This window comes from Arvicola amphibius, chromosome 12 (genome assembly GCF_903992535.2).
Source record: "Arvicola amphibius chromosome 12, mArvAmp1.2, whole genome shotgun sequence".
NCBI lineage: Eukaryota > Metazoa > Chordata > Mammalia > Rodentia > Cricetidae > Arvicola > Arvicola amphibius.
The window spans coordinates 5439907-5465209 of record NC_052058.2 but is presented as its reverse complement, the minus strand read 5'-3'; the positions used below and the strand labels follow the sequence as shown (position 1 = coordinate 5465209).

Sequence of the window (25303 nt, the reverse complement as noted above, 5' to 3'; positions counted from 1 at the left end):
GAGCTGTGACCCTTCTCAGTCAATCATAGCTCTTTGTGAGTTCAAGGAACAGGCTCTGTACATCCTACAGGAATGTCTTCCATCCAAAATCAGAAGAGGAAGGGGCTAAACACAGGATTGCCCCATCCCCACCAATGGGGACTGTTGCCCAATTTAGCCTCTTTTCCTTGTACAGATTTGCATTTTATCCAAAGCTATCAGCTGTAGCATTAATCTTCTGTGGTTGGCTACTCTCATGTGTGAAGATTTTAGAGACACAGGGACTCAGCATGCATTTCCCACCACATTGCAGAGGCGGGTGTGGCTTGACTGAGGTTTGTCTAGTGGCGCTTGGTAACAGCTCTGATTGTCTGATGTAGGGACCGACTATGTGATTGACAGGAAAACCTCATTCCCCCAACCTGTAGAATATGCCTCAGTTCTGTAACCTGTTTAACCACAGCTGGGGTTTAAAATGATCAAAATGATCAGCACAGGGGGCCGATGAGATGTGTTGCTCTGCTTTCTGTTGCTGTGATAAAAACACTGAACGCATCTTGGGGGAGGAGAGGCTGTGTTTCATCTTACACGGTACCGTCCATCATCTAGGGTAGCCTGTTAGGAGCTCAAGGCAGAGTCCTGGAGGCGGGAACCGAAGCAGAGGCCATGGAGGGCTGCTGCTCACAGTCTCACTCTCCTGGGCTCACTCTCCTGGGCTCGCTCTCCTGGGCTTGCTCTCCTGGGCTCACTCAGTCTGCCTTCTTATACCACCCAGAACCACCAGTCCAGGGATGGCACTGCCTGCAGTGACCTAATCATTAACTAAGAAAAATGCCCACAGATGTGCCCAGAGGCCAATCTGGTGTAAGCAGTTCCTCAGTTAGGATCCCAGGTATATCTAGGTTTTTGTCAACTTGAAACAAAACTAAAGTAGATGGCTCCCTGGGTAAAGGTAGCTGCCACCAAGCTTGACTGATGACCTGAGTTTGATCCCGGAGAAAACTGGTGCTTACGAATTGTCCTCTGACTTTCGCATGTACACATGGCACATAAACACCATAGCATGTTTGTGTGTATGTGTGTGCGTGGTAACTATACCTTCATTTTAGTAGAAACAGAGGTGGTTGTTTCTCAGCCTTCACCCTTAAGTCTTTCTCGTTGGGTGTGTTCTCAGGGAGTCTGGCTGCCGCAAAAGAATGCTTGTGTGGGATATGACTGGCTTTATGGGTCACTGTTACGCTGCGGCTTGTTTTCCTGTATTTTCATGGAGACATTGACTATAAGAATGAGGAGAGGGGGCTGGAGAGATGGCTCAGAGGTTAAGAGCACTGCCTGCTCTTCCAGAGGTCCTGAGTTCAATTCCCAGCACCCACATGGTGGCTCACAACCATCTGTAAGAAGACCTGGTGCCCTCGTCTGACCTGCACGAATACATGGAGGAAGACCCCTGTACACATAATTAATAAATAAATCTTAAAAAAAGAATGAGGAGAGTCCCCTTGTTAGGTATAGATACGTTCTAGAATCCCCAGACCTACTCAGTATAGAGCCTGGGTGCATACAAGGTGGTCTTCCAGTTCTCTGGCTGTGGAGGACATTGATTTATCTTCCAGAATCGCTGGAACAGAGCAGGGAGAGCCGCCCAGAGCCTACTCTGCTGCGTCTGAGGTATTTCTCATTCCTGAGAGAAGCTCAGTACTTGCACGGAACTCCTTTCTTTCTCTCAGGTGGGGCCGTACCAGCCCCACATCTTGATTGACAACTGAAATGCTGGGCTAGGCGGGCAGCCTGTTGGAGCTTAATGCAAGATCTTCTAAACTTCTGCTTCTGGCTGAGTGCCTCTTCAGAATGCCTGCATTAAGATCAAGGCTTTAATCCCTCGTAATTGCCAGGATGGCATGTGTAACCCTCACAGATGGCATTAAAGCCGTGCCATGGGTCACAAAACTGGTGCAACCAAACCCTCCACAATCTTCTGCCGTGAATTGTTGGTGTGTGCAGTTACATCATGCCATTATAAATGAAGGATGAAGGGCGGAGACGCAGCTCAGGGGTGGGTGCTTGTCTGCCGTGTGCGAGGTCTGGGGTTTGATCCCCGGCACGACAATACAGGGGAATCATGTCAACAACACTGTGAACTATTAATACCTGTTGCCTTTGAGCACGTGAGGTCCAAAGCAGAATGAGAAGCGGCAGGATTCCCCACAGACCCAGCTCTGTCTCCTGCTTTTCTTGCTGCCGACCAGTGTCTGGAAGAGCAACTCAAGAAAGGACTTGCTTGGGCTTGTGCTTGACGGATAGACTGCATTATGTGGGGGAGGGGAAGGGCATGCTAGCAGGAGTGAGCTGGTCACAATGCCTCCACAGCCAAGCAGAGAGCAGTCGGGAAGTGGGGGGGGCAATAAAACTTCAAGGCCCACCCCCAGTGATCCATTTCCCCCGTCTATCTTCACCTCCTAAATAGTCCACAGCTTTCTCGAAGACAACACCACCAGTTGGGGATCCAGTGTTCAAACACACATGCTTATGGGGACATTTCATACTCAGGCCACAGAACTACCTGTTCTGCACTCTGTTGAAAGGTCTTCATTCTCTGGGATTGCTCCACGGTCATTACTATGAACGCTGGCACTGTGGCAAACCTGTCTGTCATTGCACACACTATCTGGCATTTCAGTACATATAGACATTTATACTTCTGTTAAGATGCAAAATTTCTCATAAACCCAGAGTGTGCTCACATGAAAATGCCATCCCCCTGTGGCTCTGCCTAGGCTGTTCTATCTCAGCTGGTTCTTAGTCATTGACTCAGAGATACAGTTCCTCTTCCTGGGAACTGGTTTTTACGGCCTCCTTTCTTTGTCATTATAGAACTCAAAGCACCAGAGCCTCAGGCTTAAAACTAAACTACAATGTGGGATTTATGCTCAGAGGTATCCCCAGAGGGTCAGCCAGGTCCGCACTTGGGCAGAAAGCTGACCTTCTGGGCCTTTGTCAGGGGAATCGGGTTCCTTCAATAGTGGGAGAGGGGGCTTCTCTTTGCCAGCCTCAGCCACATTTCGCACAACCATGTGGCAGTGTGTAGTGGGGAAGCCTGGGGACCCAAACTGGGCTCAACTTTAAGTGGAGTGTGCACAGCTGGGCTTGGTGTGGGAGACGGCACCTTGGACCAGGCACGGGGTGGGGAGGGGGTAGGTTGCTTGGTACAGAGCTAGATGGATTGAGACTGTCAGGGTCTGATTATATTTCCTGTGATGCAACTTGTGGCCAGATGTGGCCAGATAAACCCGTGCTGTACCGTAACCTGAGCAAAAGCTGTGTGAGAAGCTGGGCAGAGGCTTTCAACTCCTGTGTGGAAACGCAGCCAGAGGAGGGTGAGAGAAGCGGAGGACGTGGAGGAGGCTCACAAATGGGCATTCCTTCCTGCAGGATAATTGAGCCAACATTCTAAGATAGCAGGGGACAGAGGTGTGCTGCAGACACCTCCAAGGGCAGCTTGTCTTGAACTGGGAGCCCCCTGCCCCTAAACCTTTGAAAAACTTTAACGTATATACAAGGCGCCAGGCTTTGTGGTGACATTCTTAGGTATGTTATGTGCTTCCCCCTTGTTTGCTCTCCCTCACTCCTCCTGTCCCCTGCCAGCCCTTCACTTGTCCACTGGAAATGCTGGGACTGTGAGAATGAGCCACACCCGGCTTGTCATGGTGGTGGGACTGAGCCTAGGGCCTTGCACATGGCAGGCAAGCTCTCAACCAACTGACCTACAGCCATAGCTCCTGCATATCTCAGTATAGCTACACACACATACACACACACATACACACACATATACACACACATATACACATGCATACATACACATACACACATGCACATACACACAATACACACACATATACAAACACGCATACACACATACATACACATACACACATATATGCACATATACACATATATGCACACATACACACATATACACACATACATACACTACACATATATACACACATGTACACATACGCACATATATACAGACATATATACACACATATAAATACACATACATATACACACACATACACTCAGTTAAACTCCATGGTTTACATACATCACATCACATTTTATTGACCCATTCACCCGTGTATCTATTAAGTGACACCAGACTGATTCTACAACGTGGCTACAGTGACACACACCATCATTGTCCAGAGTGAGCAGGTATCTCTGTGGAGTGCTGACTTAAGTCCCTTTGGTGTATTCTCAGGTCACGCGATAGTACCTCAAAACTGATTTCCATAGAGGCCCCACTAGTACATCCACACCCCAAGTGTGTCTGTCCCCACCCTCGCTAGCGTTTGTCATTGTTTTCCCGAGAGTCATTTTAACAGGGGTGCCATGGAACCCCGGGGAAGTTTTGATCTGCATATTTGTAGTAACAAGAGGGTGTTGAATATTTGCCCATGACCTCTGGACTGTCTGAGCTTCGTCTGTTCATAAACACCTGTTCATTTCATTTGCCTCCTTATTGTAGGGCCCCATTTCTTGAGTAGGTTTTTTTTTTTAAACTCTTTTCAAAGGATACTTGCATAGCGAATCACTGGAAACCAGAGTGGCCTCGAACTCACCTGCCTCGGCTTCCCGAGTACCGGGATTAAAGGCATGAGTCACCATGCCCAGCTAATTTAGAACTCTTTACTGTTTACTGTAGTTCAAGATTAGTACTTTGGGTCTCAGAACTTGTTCTCTATCTATCTGTGCATGCATGTGTGCATGCTTGCATGCATGTGTGTGTGTGTGTGTTGTGCAGGAATATGTACTCTGTTAAATGGCCCTTCTTTGTGTGTGTATGTTTGTGTTTGTTTACTCTTTCCTGGTGTAGTAATCTTGGTGCGTGGGAAGGAAATGACAGAAATTTAGAAAAATAGCCTACAAGGTGGAAGGGTGATACAGTTTTAATTTTAGGCTACCGAGATGGCTCACTGACTGTCCCTGCAGAAGACCTGGGTCCAATTCCAAGCACCCACATGGTGGTTCACAACCAACCATCCCAGAGCATCTGATGCCCACTTCTGTCCTCAGTGGCTGCCAGGCACACACAGACATATGCATGCAAAACAATTAAACACATTACATAGATAAATCTTAACAAATTAAAAATTCCTCCCGAAATGGATCAGTGAGTTGTTCCTGCCGTCCCTTCATAGTTTGAGTAATATAAATTTGAATGAATATTATGGTTAGGATGAAGTATGGAGCGTAAAAATATGGCACACACGTCAACACTACTTCTAGAGGAAGCAGAGGTTAGTCTGCTCGGCAGGTGTGTGCTCCCTTCTTCCGCCATGCTTACCAGAGGGTTCTCTCTCTCATAACTGGAAATTACTACGCAGCATGCACAGCTTAAGGCTGTCTCAGCTTTGACTTGTAAACATTCCAATCACCCCACATGCTGGCAGGGACCCCTGTGTGCTGCTGTCTTCAGTGGAGGAATCGGTGCAATGAGGTCGTGCCTGGGACCCTTTCCAGGCAGGCGCTGAACTAAGCACCAAGGCTCCCTCGCTTTGGGCTGAGCTCAGCCAGTCTCTCACATCCCTGACTCCCGGTGGCCGCGTCGGCACCACACAGCTGTCCCAATGTCCCAGAAGTGCCTGCAACAGGACTTTCACATGGTCCCATGGTTATTCTTCTTGTCTGTTTAAGGTCTGTTATCTGTAGTTGAGCTCCCTTCAGCCTTTTCTCAGGTTGCCAGTACAACCGATTCCCTTTCCTTTCTGGTTTGTTTCGGTGTGTGGTTTTCTCGTTGTTGCTTGTTTTGGAGACAGAATCTCTTGTAGCCTAGGCTGGCCTCGGATCCCTTATGTAACTGAGAACGATTTTGAACTGACCCTCTCGCCCCCACCTCCCAAGGGCGGGGGTTGTAGGCCTGTGCCATCAGACCTGGCTCCTTCTGCCGTTTGTTGTTTTGAGGCAGGGTCTTGTCTCTGTAGCCTAGGTCGACCTCAGATTCATGATCTTCTTTCCTCTGTGTCCCAAGTGCTAGGGTCATGGGTATGAGCCACTAGCCTGTTTTCTTTGTCTCTGTGTATATTTGTGGTGTGTGTGTGTGTGTGTGTGTGTGTGTGTGTGTTGTGTGTAAGTGTGGACATGTGTGTATGTCTGCATATGTAGCCCAGAGGTTGGTATCATGTCTTTTCCTCAGTTGCTCCCACATTATTATTTATTTATTCAAAGGACCTCTTAATAACTGGGAGTCTGCCAGTTTGTCTAGGCGGGCTGGTTTTCCACGGACTAGGACTGTGGGTATGTGCCACTGTGCCTGGCTTTTGTGTGGGTGTTAGGGAATCCACACTGAGGTCCTCACACTGACTTGGCAAGTCCTTTACCAACTGAGCCACCTCCCCAACCCCCACCCTCACCTGGCATTGCTTGCTAACTCTATGACTTTCTGTCACTGTCTATGATAACCCAAGGTGACCATCTTCTGGAGTGGGAAGGTTGCTACAGTCCATAGACGTGGTGGCAGGAATTAGGTACAGTAGTCCCTGCAGCCTGTGGGTAAGACTTGCAGTCATCTCATCTTAAGGACAAAGCTCTAGGAGTCTGGGGGTTCCTTTGTATGTAGAATCTCTCTCTCTCTCTCTCTCTCTCTCTCCTCTCTCTCTCTCTCTCTCTCACACACACACACACACACACACACACACGCGCGTAAAGAGAGAGAGAGAGAGAGAGAGAGAGAGAGAGAGAGAGAGAGAGAGAGAGAGAGAGAGAGAGAGAGAGGAACAACTGGTAGACGAGCCACAGAGCTCTTCTGTGAGGTGACCTGTGGACCTCGACTGCGTAATGGCTCATAGTGGAAACACAGGTGGGCTCACAGAAGCCGGAACACAAACAGCGGGGTGAGAAGGGACCCAGTTGGCTTTGTGTGATTCGACAGAGAAACCCATTGCCTGAACACCGAGGATCGCATTTTGTTGCTTGAAAAGGTAGAGGGAGGCCTTTCAACCGTGTGAGACGCGTACCCCAGCTGGCCTGTGGTGCTCTGGCTTCCACCAGCCAGGGCACACCTGGTGTGCTAAGAAAGCGGGACCACGGCCTCCCTGGGGACTTGGTAGGGATGGCTCTGGAGAGTGGAGGGACAGCCAGCTGCGGTGAGGACAGAAAGAATGCCTTTGGAAATTAAACTTGATAATGAAAACATTCTTCCGAGGGCAGAGCCCCAGGTGCACTGTAAACCAGCCGAGGCCATGATCGAAACACAAAGAAGTTTTCAGAAGCAGCGATCTGGTTCTTTTTTTTTGCACTAATCCTGAAATCCTAGCACACGTTCATATAAAGACAGGATTGGGTGCATGAAGGTACCTGTTTCCATCAGTCAGTGAGCTGTTCGTAGCCAAGCTGGTTGAGGCTTCAAGTTTTAGGGTGATGATCACACTTTCATCTAGCAAATGCCACCCTAATCTGCCAAGAGCCTCCGGTGGCTTTGGGGTCAGCTGAGGAGAGGAGAGCCTTCTGGTCTCAAAGCTTGGTAGGGGGAGAAATTTTATCATAAGTCACGTATAATAAAACGGTACAGGGCACTGATTTCAAAGTACTCATTGAAGTCCCAAAAGAGCACGTGGTTTTGGGGGTCAAATCTGATAGACTGAAATGTTCTGCATTGCCAGAGCTCGTAGCTGGCAGGGTTTGCCTTCAGAGTTGACTAAGAAATTACTCTCTGATGGATGCAGGAATTATCCTGGCCTTGGCCAGCATGCCGTGTGTGAAATCCCACAGGGACTCGTCCTTCTGGACTCAGCAAAGAAGTCAGCCCTGGGGCTGGGGAGACTTCAATCCCCAGCACCCATCTCAAAAAGCCAGCTTTGGTGGGCATACTTGTAATTCCAGTCCTGGAAGAGTGGACACAGGAGGCTATTCGGGATTCACTAGCCAGCCAGTCTGTGTCATCAGTGAATCCCAGGTACCAGAAAGAGATCTTTCCTAAAAAGCCAAGGTGGCTGGCTCCTGAGGTAGGGCACCACGGCTGACCTCTGGTCTCTGTGCCCAGGTGCTGATATACTCCTGTACATATAGATGCTCAAAGTCAGCCCTGTCCCCAGGCTCCCCCATCCCTTCACCTGGCACAAGTTTATGTGGACCCATATGCAGTTAGGAGAGCTTCACCTGGATGCTCCACATAGGTGACTGTGTTGGGTGGGGAAGAACCTTGGATCCTTGTAGATAGGCCCCACATGGCAGAGTTCCCGTGGTGTCGGGTTGGGAGGCCTCTGTGATCTTGGACGCACAACTGATGCGATTTTACTCTTTATCTAGACACACTACTTCGGCCTTTGGTTTCTCAGCAAGAGCCAGCAAGCGAGATGGGTGGAGCTGGAGAAGCCGCTGAAGAAACATCTAGACAAATTTGCTAACGAGCCTCTGCTTTTCTTCGGAGTCATGTTCTATGTGCCAAATGTGTCATGGCTTCAGCAGGAGGCCACAAGGTAGGTGTGATCTCCCTCGAGTTCTCCATAAGGGTGTGGATCACAAAAAAGGCTTCCGGTGAAGTGGAGGCATGCTGGAGGCAGAGAGGGTGGGGGAGCTGGAGGTTACCATATACCTGCAGAAGTTTGGCTTGACCCATGTGGCTAGTGCCAGCCCTGGTAAGACAGGTACAGTTTTGTGTATAACAGCAAGGTGTATTTGTTGGGGATGGTAAGTCAAATAGGTAGGCTAGAATTTAATAAAAGCCAACCATCTAATTCTGTTTTGTCCACCCCATCCACCTTCCCAAACACCACTGAGCTTTGCACTTGAGGCCTAAGATGGTTCTTAAGATGGAAATCAAGTTGAGGAGAAAAATGCCATGAGGGCAAGAGTTTGGTTATGTGATGTTACATAAACAGGGGTAGGAAGTCAACAACATAGCGGAGCCTCGGGGTGGCCATGCTGTCTTATGTCCTTGTCGGAACTGCAGCTGTTCAGGCAGCTTGTGATTCACAGAGCAAGACAAGAACATGTTGTTGGTGCTAGGATGGCGTACATGGAGCTGTCTGTGGGCGTGGTGTACATAGAGATGTCTGTTCCTCGGGATCACTCATCAGGTGACATTTCTGGAGGGAGCCAGAAGCCCAGGAATGCTTTCTGTTTTGTTTCTAAAATCTGTTGCTCCAATTTGGGCGTTGGGAATCCTGGAGAAGCTAAAGCCATTGACAAGCTTGGAGGATGGCAGAGAGTGTTTCTCACTGTGTGGGTTTCAGGACTGTAGATTTCTCAAATAACAACACGGTTGAAGTTTCTGTTTCCTGCTCCTCCTCCTCTTCTTCCCCTGCTCCTCCTCCTCTTCATGCAAAGCTGTTGCTGGTAGCGGTGGCTGTGGCTCAGTGGGTAAAGCACCTGCCATCCAGACAGGGAGATCTCAGTCGGCAACCCCAGATCCTGTGTAAAATGTGAGGGTAGCAGCATGGACCTCTAACTCCAGGGCGGGAGAAGGGCCGGGCAGGGGCGTCTCTTGGAGGTTAACTTGAGATTGACTCATCTTACCCACTGGAGCAAATCTCTTCGTGATGGGGGACGCTGACAAGAGACCGGTGACACTGGAGAAACAAATGGACAAGTCAGGCCCAAGGGAAGGGGACAACTGAGTAAAAACATAAAAGGATCGGCTGAGCAGAGATACCCAGCGTCAACCTCTGGCCTCCGCACACATGCGCGCGTGCGCGAACACACACACACACACACACACACACACACACACACACACACACACACTATATCAAAAGGAGAATACATGGAGCTACAAAATAAAAGGGGAGAAGAAGAAACGACCTGGTGCGATTCTAGACACAAGCTGGCAACAGCTAGGCCCCTCCTAGACAGATGAGGGATGAGTCATGAAACCATAGGAGCTAAAGAGATTAAGGAGCACGGAGCTCTCTGCCACATTCCCAGCTGGAAGATGTGTTCGGTGAGCCTTGAGAATGTTCGCTCCTCCTTGGGTAGATGTGACTCCTGCCTGGACCACCACGGTTCTTTGCTTCTCTCCCATCTGGGCCGGATTCCCCCCAGAAGGGGCTCCTGCCCGCCAGGCATCTTCCTCTTCTTATATCCTCCTAAATCAAAGGAAAAATAATTTGCAGCATGCTTTCATAGCAACGGATTCACTGTAAACACATGGTTTTCATACTTTGCTGGGTCGGGAAGGTGAGAAGATGGTTTCTAAGTGAGCGGAGAAGCCCTTTCATTGGCTACTTAATGATTGCAAGGGACCACTGCAGAGATGCTGGCCACTCACACCCTGTGGCAAGCTTGGAATTGATGTCCAGGCCTTTTCCAAATCTTCAAGTTAGGAAGGCCCTCTTCAGGGCTTCAGTCCTAAGAACACTTTTAAAGGAAAAGATTAGGGGGGGCTCAGTTGGCAGAGTTCGTCCACACAGGCGTGAAGACCTGAGTTCAATTCCCAGCATCATGTAAAATGCAGGACAAGGCATGTGCTACATTCATCCCCAGGGTTAGGGACGGGGAGGCAGGTAGGTCCTTGGAGCTCTCTGTCCAGCCAGCCTAGCTGAAGTGGCAAGCACCAGGTCCCAGAGAGGACCCCCTTTCAAAAGACAAAGATTAGTTCTGAGGAACCACACCCAAGATACACAGACAGACGGACAGACAGACAGACAGACAGACACAGGAACACTAAACCGAGGATAAATAATTTTTGAAGAGTGAATTTAAGACTCACGGTGCATGCCCGATTTCTTAAGTGCATAATTAATTGTCATGTTTTCCTCTTCACTGGGATGTGTGTGTCTTGTATTGCTCACTGATGCGCGGGGTGCTGGGTAGTGCAAAGGAAACTCCTATTCGCCCCGGTGAGGTCAGGCGGCACAGCCTCCCTCGCCAGGATGCTATGGTAGCTGACCTTCTGGGGTGGGACTGTTCTATCTTCATAGTGTTACTACAGTTGTAGCCAGGCCAGTCCCTCCTGCCAAAGACAGTTTTAGGACCCTATGGTAGTGGTGAGGAGACTTGGGGCCGTGGGAGCTGTTCCAGGTCCCCCCATCAGGTCTGTGCCATCTTCTGAGATAGTCAAGATAGCATGGGGTGACGTTTCTTAATTCCATCTACCTTTTATTTTCTCGTGTATATGTTTATGTATGTATGTGTGTGTGTGTGTGTGTAGGTATGCATGTGTGGGGCACACATGCATATGCACATGTATGTGTGTGTACATGCCCGTGAAAGCTCAAAGTTGATGTCATGCATTTGCCTCTGTTGCTCCATACTTTATCCGTTGAAGCTGGGTTCTCTCAGCTGGACCCTGAGATCAATGATTTGTCTAGTCAGCCTAGCTAGCTTGCTCCACTCTATGGTATGTCTGGTCGGCCTAGCTAGCTTGCTCCACTCTATGGTATGTCTGGTCGGCCTAGCTAGCTTGCTCCACTCTATGATTTGTCTAGTCGGCTTAGCTAGCTTGCTGCACTCTCTCTATGATATGTCTAGTCGGCCTAGCTAGCTTGCTGCCCTCTATGATATGTCTAGTCCATCTAGCCGGCTTGCTGCACTCTATGATATGACTAGTCGGCCTAGCTAGCTTGCCACCCTCTATGATATGTCTAAGCCATCTATCCGGCTTGCTGCACCCTATGATATGGCTAGCCGGCCTAGCTAGCTTGCTCCATGGATCCCACCTCCACCTTCTAAGCTCTGGAATTACAGGTAGGCTGCTCCATACATAAACTTGGCATTTGTATGGGTGTGGGGATCGAACTTTGGTCCTCACCTATGGCAAGCACGTTTACTACTGAGCACTCTCCCTAGCGCCAGTGTTTTGAAACAGGGTAGAATTGAACAATTAGGCCAGGCTGACCCCCAACGAGCCCCAGGAGTCGGCCTCTTTGGTAGTGTGTGCCCTTGTGCCTGGATTGTTTCTGTGGACTCTGAGGATTGAATTTAGTCCTCTTGCTTTTACAGGCTTCTTCCTTCCTTGGTTGGAAACACTTGTGCTCTCCCTTAGATTTTGCAGTCTCTTGCGTGTGCACTATCCGAGTCTACAGCCTGAGAGTCTCTTCTAGAAGCTTCATTAGGGCTATGATTCCATGTTCCTTTACACTTTGTCCCCCCCCCCCCAGTTCTTTTGCTTTTTTGTACAATGTCATCTGATGAAGACTTTTAAAAAGACTTATGTTTAATTATGTGTATGGGTGTGGATATGTGCACACGAATGCAGGTGCCCACAGAGGTCACAAGAGGTGTGTCACCTGGAGCTGGAGTTCACAGGTGGATGTGAGCCCCCAGCATGGGTGCTGGGAACAGAACTCAGGTACTTGGAAGAGTAGTAAGTGCTCTTAATTGCTGAGCCATCTCCCACTGTGGATGGGCACGTCTCTCTTGGTTCTTGAGAACAGCATTGTTTCTGCAAGTCACTTTCAAGAAGTAGCTGACGCTAGAGTCCACTCTCTCAATCTGTGCAGTCGTGTGTTGAGACAAGAGAAGAATATGGCTTTCTTTAAGAAGTAGTGACCTGGGGGCGGGGTTGTTTGCCGAGGAAGATGGACTCTTCATTAGATGACAGTTGCTGATTGCATCCCATTTATTTATGTGTTTGTTTGTTTGTTTGTTTGTTTATTGTGGTACCAAGATTTGAACACGGGGTCTTGTACATACTGAGCAGGCGCGCTACCGCAGAACCACATCCTTGCCTACATTCCTTTTCAAGTTTGCTTTCATTCAGTACCTGTTCCATGTTAATCTTCCTGCTAGGCAGCTGGAATGTAGGAATGAGCAGATCTCCGTGCATCACTACCAATGAGCTGTAACTCCAAGCAGTTTTTATTTCACATTTTTGATGGATTAAAGGTTGATTTGCATTTTTTTAAAGTTTGTGTTGCTCTCATCTCTACTTCCTGGAGAATGTTCTGTCATTGGTCTGGCATCCAGGGTGCTTGGCAGGCACTCTCATAAACAAGGCTGGCATCACGGTTCTGCCACCTATGCAGCCAGGGTCACATGGCCTGATGTTCAGCAAGACCCTGAACTTGTAAGTTCTGTGTTGCCATCTTGAAATTTTTAATGTGCTTTTTAGAGGTACAACATTTTCATGTCACTCCAAACTGCAAGGAAGGATCCCAGCACATCCCCTGTTTTCTTCCATTGCTCTCTTCCTGTTGTTGCTGGGGCCTCTTAGGATGGGTGGATCTGAGTCAGCCCTTAGGAGTGTGATCAAAGTGCCGGAGACAGAAAGCTTTTGTGCAAATGGAAGTGCGTCTCTGCCACCATCTCTGCTCCTGGCTCCCGGCCTGGCTGGAAGAGGTCGAGATGGGCTAAAGCTAATGAGTGTGTCTCATTTTCAACTCTAATTTCCTCGTGTTCAACTGAAGAATGCTGAAGTTCACACCCTCAGCTCAGTCAGGTGTGTGTCTAGGCCACAGGGTCACAGGTAGCAAGCTGCTGCTGACTTTCTCTTCTTCCAGATAACAGACCCAGTTTTCGGGGTGTGCAGGTGGGCAGGTGGCTGTCTAGGGAGCCTGCTGCGACTGGAATAGGGGAGGAGACATGCTCCCTGGCATTCGAGTTGACCATGAACGAAGTGGCAGTTTCTGGGGATTCTTTGTGTATGGAAGACAGACCAAACACTCAAATAGTCTTTAGGAATAACTAATTTGGTACAATTTATTTTTTATTGAAAGGGAAAAAAATAAACGCTTTAAAAGCAAATAAATCAGAAACCTCATTCCTATTTCAAAGGTGTCTTCCCATTCAATGTTTGATTTGATTTCTTTTTATTTCCCTCATATGTGTGAATGTGTACATGGGTTTGCATGTGCATGAGTTCACATGTATATGCAGGTACATATGTATGTTTTGTGCACATATGTGGTGACCTGAGTCTCTCCACTGAGCCTGGAGTTGGTCAGCCTGACCACTCTGACAACTCTCCTGCCTCCACCTTCCAAGTTCTGGAAGTATAGTCCGGCCACTGCCCACCGCCATCTCTGTGTGTCCGGGGATCTAACCCCCCCCCCCCCCCCCATGCTGGCAGTGCTGTGGACACGCTAAGCACTGAACTGTCAATGTAGCCCCGATCTGTGCTCTTTTAGCCGTGGATGCTTACTGTGTGTTTTACCCATTAGTAAAGCAGTTTACGAAATCAGGTATGCTAACCCTCAAATCTTTTCCTTTAACAAAGTAAGAATTTGATCATAGCACATGAAATCCTGGGTTATTATGTCTTTAGTGGCTTGTCATCTGGAACATCTTTAAAATCAGTTAGAAATAATGTGCTTTTTGGAGAGCTATCTTGAAATCCAGCCGAAAAAAATTTTCAAGCAAACTATTTTATTCTTCTGAATTCCTTGGTTTTCAAAGTTGTGTCTGTTCGTTCATCGACTCCAAAGGCCGTTAGTCTAATGCTGCCAGGCTGAGAAGGACTCAGCGTCTAGCCAGGGAAGTGCCCAGGCTTTGCCGCGGAGAGTTGCTTAGCAATTGCGCATACTATACTTGTTTCGAAAGCAGAGTGGAAGGCGATGATCCACCAGCTCAGCGCTGACCTTTAGCGAAGGGGCGGAGAGGACAGAAGCAAAGGGGAGCCGTGGGAAGAGATGTTCCGTCGTGCCCAAGCTTGCCTGCTATGCTTTATGAGGGGTTTAAAGGCTCCCATTTCTCATAAAGAATTCTTTGGATTTGTAGGGGAGTCATTAGAATGGGTGGGATTGGGCATGACCTGTTGATTGCAAAATGGGTTTTCCATATATATCTCGGGATGACAGACCTTTGCTCTTTCCTTGTCCTAGAAGGACAGAGTACTAGGATATTGAGTTGGAGTAGGGAAGGAGGAGAGCGGAGGGGAGGGGACAGGTCCACTGTGTCCACACAGTAAAGGTCCAGTACCAGAGTAGCAGCAGAAATACAAAGAAAGTGTAGACCCCCGTTCTAGGCTGTAAGCCCCACAGTGGCTGGTCCAGCCTGACACCAGTACCCGTGATGCTCTTGAATTCACGTGCAGTGTGCTGTGTGATAAGTGTCACAGGTGGGTGGGCCTGGTGATGTGAATGTGGCTGTTAGTTCCTGAGCTGATAGGGATTGTGTCCACGGAGCTGTTACACCTAAGAAAGGGCATTCTGATCATTACACCAAGGGCATCTTTTATATTACTTTGAAAGTGATTTTAAAAATATTGTGTGTACGGTGTGCCTGTGAGATGCATGGAGCTTGCTAGGGGACAGCTTTGTGGATTAGTTTCCCCCCCTTACATGGGTTCTAAGAACAGAGCTCAGGTTTCCGGGCCTGCGTGGCTGGCACCTTTACCCCCGGGCCATCCTGCCAGCCCTCTTTCCTTCACGTTTGCCAGAGCAGAACACACTTCTCCTCCAAGATGGCTGACTGACCTGAGGACATTCTGACAGACAGGATCAGTTCTAAAAGATCAAAGCAGTATGTAAGCAGGTAGATGCCATCTTGGCTAGCCTTCTTTTCTGATCCCCACAGTGACATTGGCAGTGTTATTCCTTATCCTCTGTGGCCCTGTAGGCATTTAGGTTGTGACCCAATAGGAAAGTCACATCAGCCCATATCTCCTCAGTGACTAGTTGCTGTCATCCAATTAAACATCCATCTGTTTTAACACTTTAGCTGAGTGTACGAGTGTTTCCCTACAAACTTCCTTCAAAGACCTTGTTTGTGTAAAAGCATCACCTTTGGGGCCAGACTGTAGGTCCTTGTGCTGTCGGGAGAGCCAAGGCTCAAGTATTCCGAATTCTTACGGATTGGTTTCGGTTTCTGCCTCATCTCTGACGACCCATGAAGTTTATTCCTGACAAGGACACTATATTATTTTTAATAATATTGAAGCAACTTAAGGGGTGCGGTTTTGTTCTGCCTCACAGTTTGAGGGGACACAATCCCTTGTGATGAGGAAGGGATGTCCGTGGGCAGCTTTGTGGAGGTGAGAATGTGAGGCTTCTTCCCTCCCTCCTCACAGAAGCAGGAAGTGTGTGTGTGTGTGTGTGTGTGTGTGTGTGTGTGTGTGTAGTCAGAATATAATCCTCCAGACTCTGTCCCCCAGTGAGCTACTTCCTTCAGCTAGGTCCTACCTCCCAAAGTATCCACAATCCCCAGAACCAACATCACTAGCTGGAGACGAAGTGATCAAGCCCGTGACCCTGTGGGACCGTGTTCCATCAAATAAATGGTAATGGGTACTAACTATTTTATGTCTGTCTTCCCCACCCGCCACCTCCCAAATCCTGAGCTGCCGTAGCCTGTCTGAGAAGGAGTCTACCAAGACACAGGTCTTCCAGAATCTAGTTTTATAGCTAAACACAGTGCCACCTAGGTGGCTGGCATTCTGCTTCATTTTCAGACCCAGAGGGACAAAGTGACGCTGCTCAGTCAAACTGCAGCATAGGACAGAGGGCAGGCCCTTTGGCCGGCCCTGGAATGGTTTTTAGGTGAAACAGGCTTGTTGACATAGGATCTATTTGAACTCCCTGAGAGCCTTTGCCAACTCTCCTGCCCTGCGACTGCTTAGATCTGCCACATGACTGCTGGCCTCGGAGGGGTGAGTTTTGTCAAAGAAAAGGAAGTAGCATAGACAGAGCCAGGGGGAGCAGGCACATCTTTGAATGAGCCTTTAACATCGTGAGCGTTGTGCACCAGTGGGAACCAGGATGGGCTTTGGTTCGAATTCATCCGTCATCTCCAGCCTTGAGCACACAATGCCAGGCTTTCACACGACACCAAGGCCTGGAGAAGAGTGGGAAAGGACGGCACTGGAAATAAGCCGCGGAGAAGATGCCTGCCTCTGTCAGGTTACCAGGTGTGGCCGTGGAAACAGTAAGAGGCCAGGCCGAGGAATCAGAGGGACATGCTACCTCACAGCCACTCATTCCCCAGCTCATCCTGTCTGTCATGCTTGCAGCCGGAGGGGACAGGGGATGGTTGGCCTGCTGCTTCCCACCAGCACCGAGATGATTTAGGGCCAGTTAGAGCAATGTGTAACAATTTTGGTGTAAAATTTGTCAAAACCAAGCAGACACTGGACGCTTTGCTGGGAAACCGAGGGGATGAAGTGATGTTAGAAAATGTTGCTTTTGAGGAGCAAACGTATCTGGAGGACGGCAGAAACAGTGTTTCCTGTACAAAAGTTGAGGTTGTCTAAGCTAAACTTGAAGGTTTCCTGGCTGATGTCACTGAAATCAAGGACCCGCTGTGAGAACATGGTACAACTCTGGTGGACACTGCTGTAAGTTACCTAGTCTAGAATCCTCATGTCTGTTTACGGTGATAACTGGAGTCAGCAAAGAACTGTTTTGGTTTAACGTTCAAGGAAAATGAAATACATCGCAGGACCAGAACTGCAGGAGAAGTCCCGGGTGCTGGGAGCCAGGAGACCTCAGTCCTGGGTACTTGTTTCTGGGTCAGGCCACACTCCTCAGTGTGGTGTCCGTGCTGTAGTCAGTCGGGAGATGATGCGGACGTTCTGCGCGCTCTGTGTGAGAAACGCAGAAAGGGCCCAGGCAGGTGGCTCAGTGGGTACGAGCAATTGCTCCCCGACCATGGGGACTTGTGTTTGGAAACCCAGCAATGGGGGAATGGAGGTAGGCGGGTCCTGTGAGCACTCACTGGCCTGCTGACCGCTAGGCAAACTTCCTGTTCAGTAAGAGACCCTGGCTCAAAGCAGTAACTGGAAGAACAATAAAGGGAGACACCTGACGTCTGTATGTGCTTGCGTGGGTTCACATATGCACATATTCACATACAAACACTACACATGTAAACATACACTACACACACTAGCAAATAAGAGACTATCAAATTCATATGCTCTGTCTAACCCATCGGCCAACGCTTGGCAATGATCTGACTTCCCTTGATACCCGGCCTTCAGTAGTCACAGGCTCTTTTATTCCAATCTTAATTACTAAGATTAACTTTCAGATAACACATTCCATTACACACACACACACACCACCACCACTACCATCAGCTGTGCAGCATACTCTGTCAGTGTGTGTGTGTGTGTGTGTCTGTCTGTCTGTCTGTCCATATCCGTCCATGTCCCTGTCTGTCTCTATGCTTCTGTCTGTCCATCTGTCTGTCGTGTGTGTGTGTGTGTGTGTGTGTGTGTGTGTGCTTGTCCATGTCCACCTATGTTCCTATCTGTCCCTATGTGTCCGTCCATCTGTCTGTCCATGTGTATGTGTGTATGTGTGTGTGTCCATCCAAGTCCATTCATGTCCCTGTCTGTCCCTATCCATCCATCCTTCTGTCCGTCTGTCCATTTGTCCATCTTTATGTGTCTGTGTGCTCATATCCTCCTGAAAGTAGATATCAACCTCAGGTATCTTTTCTCAGGAGTTTCCTGTCTTGTTTCTGAGCAGTGTCCCTTACTGTCTCACTTCAACTGGCCTGGATAACCAGCATTCCTGATGTGGGATCCCCTCTGTATGCTGTGAATGTGTTTTATTACTACTGGTCAATAAAGGAGCTGCTTTAGCCTATAAAAGGGCAGAAAAATGCCAGGCAGGAAATCTGAACAGAGATATATAGAGAGAGTAGGCAGAGTCAAAGAGACACCATGTAGCTGCTGAAGGAGAAAGATGCCAGAACCTTACCAGTAAGTCACAGCCTCGTGGCAATACACAGATTAATAGAAATGGGTTAATTTAAGATATAAGAGCTAGCTTGGAATAAGCCTAAGCTGTTAGCCAAGCAGTGTTGTACTTAATATAGTTTCTATGTGATTATTGGGGTCTGGGCAGCCCGGAAGCGAAGGCTCAGTCACAGTCTACACATCCCTGTCCCACATCCCCAGTGCTGAGATGCAGTGTATTGACAGTAAATACCTGACAGAGTCTGTCTGTGACGAGGAAGGGTTGATTTCTGGCCCCCACGTCTGTAGGAGTCAGTTCATCACTGGTCCGTCCTGTTATTCTTCAGTGGTGGCTCACCGTGATGGGAGCCCATGATAGCCAAGCTATGCCTCTTTGTCTGAGGGAAGAATAAAAAAAGGAAGGGCTCCCTGGGTCCATGGGCTTCAAGCCCCTCCCTTGTGACTTGAATCACATCCACCATGCCCCACATATAAAAGTTCTGCCACCTCCCTAAAGAGCCGTCCCAGGGATCTTGGGCCTCTGGGGACATTCCCTATTGAAGCTTCATGGCACTGCCCTTGAGTTTTTAGTTTAAGAAGGACATATTTCATCTGCTTCCTTTCTGATTTCTAATGGGTGGTTTTCAGTTCTTGGTTCTAGACTGAGGAGGAGGAGGAGGAACATGTTTATAGCTATTCCCTCATGGACTAGAAGATGGTAATTATTTCCCTGCCTGACAACTCCCAACCGCTGCCTGCATCTTCAGCGAAAGTTTGCTGCCTCCTTGTTTGTAGTCAAGCCTATGAAGCATCAAAATCTAGTCAACTCTTTTTCTAAAAATGACCTTTGTGTTCAGAATTATAAAAACTTTTGGTGCCTTGGGACATGGCTTAGTCATTAAACAACCTGCTGTGACCCTGAGTCCAGATCCCCAGAACGGTGGCCGTCTGTATCTTGACTCAGAAGCCAGAGGATCCCTGGGGCAACCAGGCTGACAAGACTAGCCATATTTGTGAGCTCTGGGCTCAGTTAAGAGACACTGTCTCAAAGAATAGGGTGGGGAGTAATGGAGGAAAATTCAAAACAACACTTTTGGGCCCCCACACATATATGCAAATGTACCCCACACACATGAGCGAGCACACCCACACACTTGTACAAGAGAAAAATTTTTAAAAGATTTTGTTGGTACTGAGACAGTTAGAAAAGTAGATCTCTAAGGATGAAAGAACACTTACAATTACTCAAGAGCCTGAGAGGGATTTGAAAAACAGGATTATAGGGAGACATTCCCATGCTGAAAAAAAAATAAACTGGGCAGAGTTCTGCCAGAAACCACAGCATGGAAGATACTAGATTCTTGGGCAGTGACATGTTTGCCGGTCTGGTATTTTATCTTTGGCAGTCGTTGCCACATTTGATATCTTCAGCCACTTTTGAAGATTCTATACGGGAAACTATTCATATCCAACACTGGCAACTTCATCCTTGGCCAGTGCATTCATGTTGTAGTGTGGCTCAGACTTTGGGTAGTTTTTTTTTTCCTCTTCTTCCCATTTTCCCTGTGAGGTCTGTGCTCCTAGACAACAGGAGACATAGATGTACCTATTCACTAGGCAGGCACGACACTGGACACAGGGGCCTGGCAGGTCCACGAGATGACGTGAAGACACACGAGATACAGGGAGACCACTCTGTACCTGTAGAGCCTGGAGTGTCCAGATCCCAAGTAGACTGCAGACAGAATAGACTTCTCTCCATCATTCTGCACAGAAAAAGTTTACCATCAAACTGAAGCTGAAGCCCCCACGGTGGCAGGGATCCCAGGGTCTGGCATGGCACTTGCCTTTTGGCCAGGGAGGAAGCTTATCCTACACTACAGCATGTGTTTGAGGGTTAGAAATCCAAGATGATGCCTTTACAAAATCTGAAAAGTCTTAGTTCTTGGGCTTTTCCTGCAGGAATCAAGGTGGAAGGGGGCAGGAGCCTGGAACCTGGTGGTCTTCTCCACCTCCACCCAAAGGCTCAAGCTCACTGGTACCCAATTGTCTTCTCCACCTCCACCCAAAGGCTCAAGCTCATTGGTACCCAATTGTCTTCTCCACCTCCACCCAAAGGCTCAAGCTCACTGGTACCCAATTGTCTTCTCCACCTCCATCCAAAGGCTCAAGCTCACTGGTACCCAATTGTCTTCTCCACCTCCATCCAAAGGCTCAAGCTCACTGGTACCCAATTGTCTTCTCCACCTCCATCCAAAGGCTCAAGCTCATTGGTACCCAATAGTCTTCACCACCTTCGTCCAAAGGATTAAGGTCACTGGTAGCCAATAGTCTTCAGCACCTCCGTCCGAAGGCTCAACGTCACTTGAGTGTTAAGAGTCCTGACACAGTAACTTAGAATGGGCTGGAAGATTTGTGCTTTTCTCTTTTTTTTTCATCATATTTTCTGGGGACTATATAAGTAATGAATTCTTTTGCCCCATTCCTCATTCAAACATCTATTAAGTCAGTAGTCAGTATTTCCTCCTCTCTTCAGGTGTATGACGTCACTGATGGGAGACAGACCCCTTTGGCAGTGATGTTGCCTTTAGTTAAGGATTCTGAGGAAGAGCTGAGGCTTGTTCCCCGAGTGTCTGTTATCATTCTTCTTCATACTAGGTGTGTTGCTAACGGTCCCACGATCCCCCTGACTGCTGACCACATTTTCAGGCATCTCTGCTAACTTGTCACCAGAAAGAGGGTTCCTTGAGCAGTTGACTCATGCTTCTGAGTTTGACTGGAGCTCCCTTTCCCACAGCTGTGGGAGTTAGTACCGTGGACCCATGCTTTTCAGGGCAGGAAGGTGTGTTTTAGGGAGTGTAAGAGGGATGAACACTGTCCTGCAGCTCTAGTTCGGAGGTGTGGCCAGAGCTGGCTGATGAGCACGCTGCCTCTCTTGATTTATCTCCTTCTGCGAGGCTATTGGTTCCCCATGTGGCAGTATCAGAGCTGCCTCCGCTGGTTGGCAGCTCCAATTCACACTCTACAGGTGTGTTTCTTCCGTGTGCAGGAAGGATTGAAGTTTACCCTCCCTCACTGTTCGCTGTCAGCCCAACCAGCACCACCACCACCCTCTCCCACCCTACCCCCCCCCACCATCACCCCCACCCCCACATCCCCCATCACCCCACCACCACCTCCTCCTCCACCACCACCACCACACACCTACACTTTGTGTCAGTGAAGTCTGAATCCAAGTGTGAATGCTTGCTAATACTGAGTCAGATCCCCAGCCCCAAAGTTTCCCCTCTCCTTCCTCCTTCCCTTCCTCCCTCTCCTCCTTGTCCTTCATTTGTGTATGTATGTGGGGATACATGGAGAGGGTATGTTCTCTCCACCACATGAACCCTAAGGATTGAACTCTGGTTGTCAGGCCTGGTGGCAAGTTCCTTTACATACTGAGCTATTTTGCCAGTGAGACAAAAGTTTAAGCCTTTTATACTTGATGTGCAATGGGCTGTGTTTATGAAATTTATTTTAAAATTTACTCGTGTGTGTGTGTGTGTATGTGTGTGTGTATGTGTGGCGTGCACATGGGCACGCTCAGAGGATGGGTTTTCAGGAGCTGCTTCTCACCGTCCATCCCACCGAGGCAAGGCCTGCAGTGTACTCCGGTCTAGCTGACCCACCAGCTTCCAGTCAGTTCTCCTGCTCTGCCTCCCTCCCCCCACCCCAGTGCTGCTGTGAACGGGAGTGTGGCTTTTTACATGGATACCAGGGATCCAGCTGAAGTTGTCAGGTTTATGTGGCAGTGCTTTTACACAGCGATCCTCTGGCCAGCCCAAACTGTTTCTGAGCTGGATTTCTTCATACTCCCCCATGGTCTTAAACTCCTGTTCTCAGGTAATGCTCCTGCCTCAGGCTTCTGAGCACCACGAAAACCAAAGTTACATATCACCCCAGGCTGTTTCTGAAACTCCTGCATTCCCCGGACACAGCATATGACAACCTTAGTGGGAAGTGACTCATCCCCCTCCCTCCTTCTGTGTCAGGGCTCATGGAGCCTCCAGATGCTGATAGGAAAGTCCCCGAGGAGACAGTGTGGGAGCCTGGGCTGTGCAGTACCAGAACAAGGAGGACTGCGGGACCATTGAGAGCGGGGGCGCTGTGGGATGCTGTGGGCTGGGGTCACTGGAGGCTGAAGGAAGGACTGTGGGGCTGTGAACGACCCCTGCTGCCTTGTATATGTGTGTGGGGCGGGGGTGGCGTGGGGGTGGAGAAGAGAACAGCTGACCCGAGCCCAGAGGGTAGCCTGTTCATCACAGGTCAAGGCGTGGTGGGAAAAACCCAGCCAGCAGGAAACAGCGCGAGGCCGGGCTCTGGAGGCCAGAGACAGAAGCAGGCAGTTCGATGCGCTGCTGTGCTCCTGGTCCTAAGAACTTTACCTCCTTAGGAATCCTGGGTGTTTATTCACCTGCTTTTTTTCCTTTAAGATGAAACTCATAAAGTGTAAAATCCGCCTTGTTAATTATTTAAGCACATGCAAGTCTCTGTTTTGAGTTCATCCACAGAGCTGGACAGCCATCTCCGCTGTCTAGTGTTAGAACGTCTACGACATTCTTCCTTCTCCTCTTCCCCACTTTCTGGTGTCTGCCTGTCTGTGAAATCACATAAGATACGGTCTGTGTCTGGCACCTCTGCTAAGTCTGCTGTCTCAAAGTTTGCCTACAGCATAGCTCATGCCAATACTCCATTCTTATTCTTTCTCAGGGACAAGGCTCCCTGGTAGCCTAGGCCAGCCCTGAATTTGTGATTCCCATCCCAGCTTCCCCACGGATGCGGATGCGATCACAAGCAACTTATCCAGCAAATCCATCTTTCCTGTGCCTTTTTCCCCTTCATTTGCAGTCAGCGTTGGTGCTTTCTCTCCTTGGTGACTGTAGGTTATGAGGTTATGCATGCTATTCATTCTCAAGGTTTGTTTTGGAATGGTTGGGTTTTCCTCCTGAGACAGGATCTCACTCCATAGCCTTGGCCAGCTTGGAGCCCGGGCTTGAACTCAGAGATCCACCTGCATCTGCATCTTGAGCACTGGGATGAAAGGTGTGTGCCACTATACCTGGCTCGTATCCAATGGTTTTAAAGTTTTTCTGTTCCATCTCTTTGTATGCATGCATTTACACATGTGTGCACGTCACAGCATCTATATGGAAAGCACAGGACAAGGAGTCGGTCCTCACCTTTCACCATGTAGATCCCAAGGAGCAAAATGAGGTCATCGATCTAGCCAGAAAGCACCTTTACTTGCTGGGGCAGCTCCTCATGTACAAATTTTTGTGTGACTTTAAATACCTTATTTTCTTGACCCTACCTGGAGGCATAATTATTATGGAGGCGGTCATGAATATTTCTGTCTAACTTTCTTAGAAATTATGAAACTACCTTCTGAGTTCTGAGAGATTTTAAGGTAGGTTAAAACAAGCTCAAATTTTATTTTGACGCCAATCCCACTGTATTTTTCAGGCTCCTGCGGGCATGGTTCTGTAACCACGGCAGGCCTCTGTGGCCCTTTCTAGTCCTGCAGATGGGACCAGTATGAAGGGGTCTGTGCCAAGTGACACAGGACAGAAGAGTGGGGTCGGGATACTCCCTCCTGCCCTGCGATGTGTGTGGAAGCCGGATTCCTCTTTCACACAGAACCTTGGTTTAATATAGGCCGCTGTTAGGGAGTTTATGGTCTCTCTATGCTATACTTGGAACCCCTGTAATTTGTTATAATTAACTCAAGAGTTCAGAGCAGAGAGGGTGGGTCACGTCAGGGCTTGCCTTGCTTCTTACGCAACATTTGCTGCCATCGGTCTTTCCCCGCTACCGCTCGAGGCCTGTGTGTTTGTGTGCATTTAAACAAACATTGTTCTTTTAAGGAAAAATTGCAGGCCTTTGAGTCACAGAATGTCACAGAAACTTGGGCGTCTTCTTGAGAAGTTATGTGTCTCTGGTGAGAGAAGGTGATTATAGATCAGGTACGGTGGGAACCATGTGGAGTAGAACACATGCCAGGGAAATCCTGCCTGTGTGTGTTTGGGAAAATGTGTGTTTGTTTTCATGAGCACACATAGGTTAGCTTGTGATTGTAAGTAAGGCCCAAAGACAGGCTTTCCCTTTTAAGGCCATTGTTGTCACTTGTGGGACTGGCTCCTTTGCTTCTGTTGGGTTTTCTTTGGGGTCATCTTGTTTCCCATGGTTGTTCCAGTGCTTGCCTTTTTCTGCTGCTGGTACAGTTTTAATTGACCGTCAGCTTCGGACATTCATTAAACATAAAAGCGTTTAGATAGCGCGCAGACCAGGTACCAGACGCATTATTATATATGTCAGGAGTCCTGAACTGAAATTCTTCCCAAGGGTTTTGAGGGCTCGGGGCCAGGGAAGGAGATGACCAGAGAGGTCTGGTTTTATTCCTGTCTAGTTGTAGGGACGTGGAGGACAAAACCAGTAAGGGCCACTTTCCCAGTATTTCCAGTTGGAGCTGAGAGCAGTCAGCCCCAGCCCAGCCAATCTGACAGCTCAGCTTGCTCCATCCTACTGCAGAATCCTAGGAGGGCTTGTCTTGATTTTGTTCCTCTTACCTTTCTTTCTTATTTGTACAGCAAACCATCAAACAGAAAGCAGTGCTTTTCTGAGGTATTCGCCAGCCAGGGAGAAGGTTCCAGTACATTCTGGCAAAAAGGCTTTCTGATACTGCTAGTTGTGAACAAAGGTTTCTATCCATGAAATGGCAAACTT

At 48.5% G+C, this 25303-nt stretch overlaps 1 protein-coding gene across 1 annotated transcript in view; it reads left to right on the top strand.

Moving 5' to 3' along the window:
- Nucleotides 1-25303, top strand: part of Ptpn14 (protein tyrosine phosphatase non-receptor type 14) — a 132825-nt gene that overhangs the window by 57636 nt on the left and 49886 nt on the right. The window contains exon 3 of the mRNA XM_038349581.1: nucleotides 8290-8459. Coding sequence (XP_038205509.1) covers nucleotides 8290-8459 — 170 coding nt within the window. The remainder of the gene's footprint in view (nucleotides 1-8289; nucleotides 8460-25303) is intronic.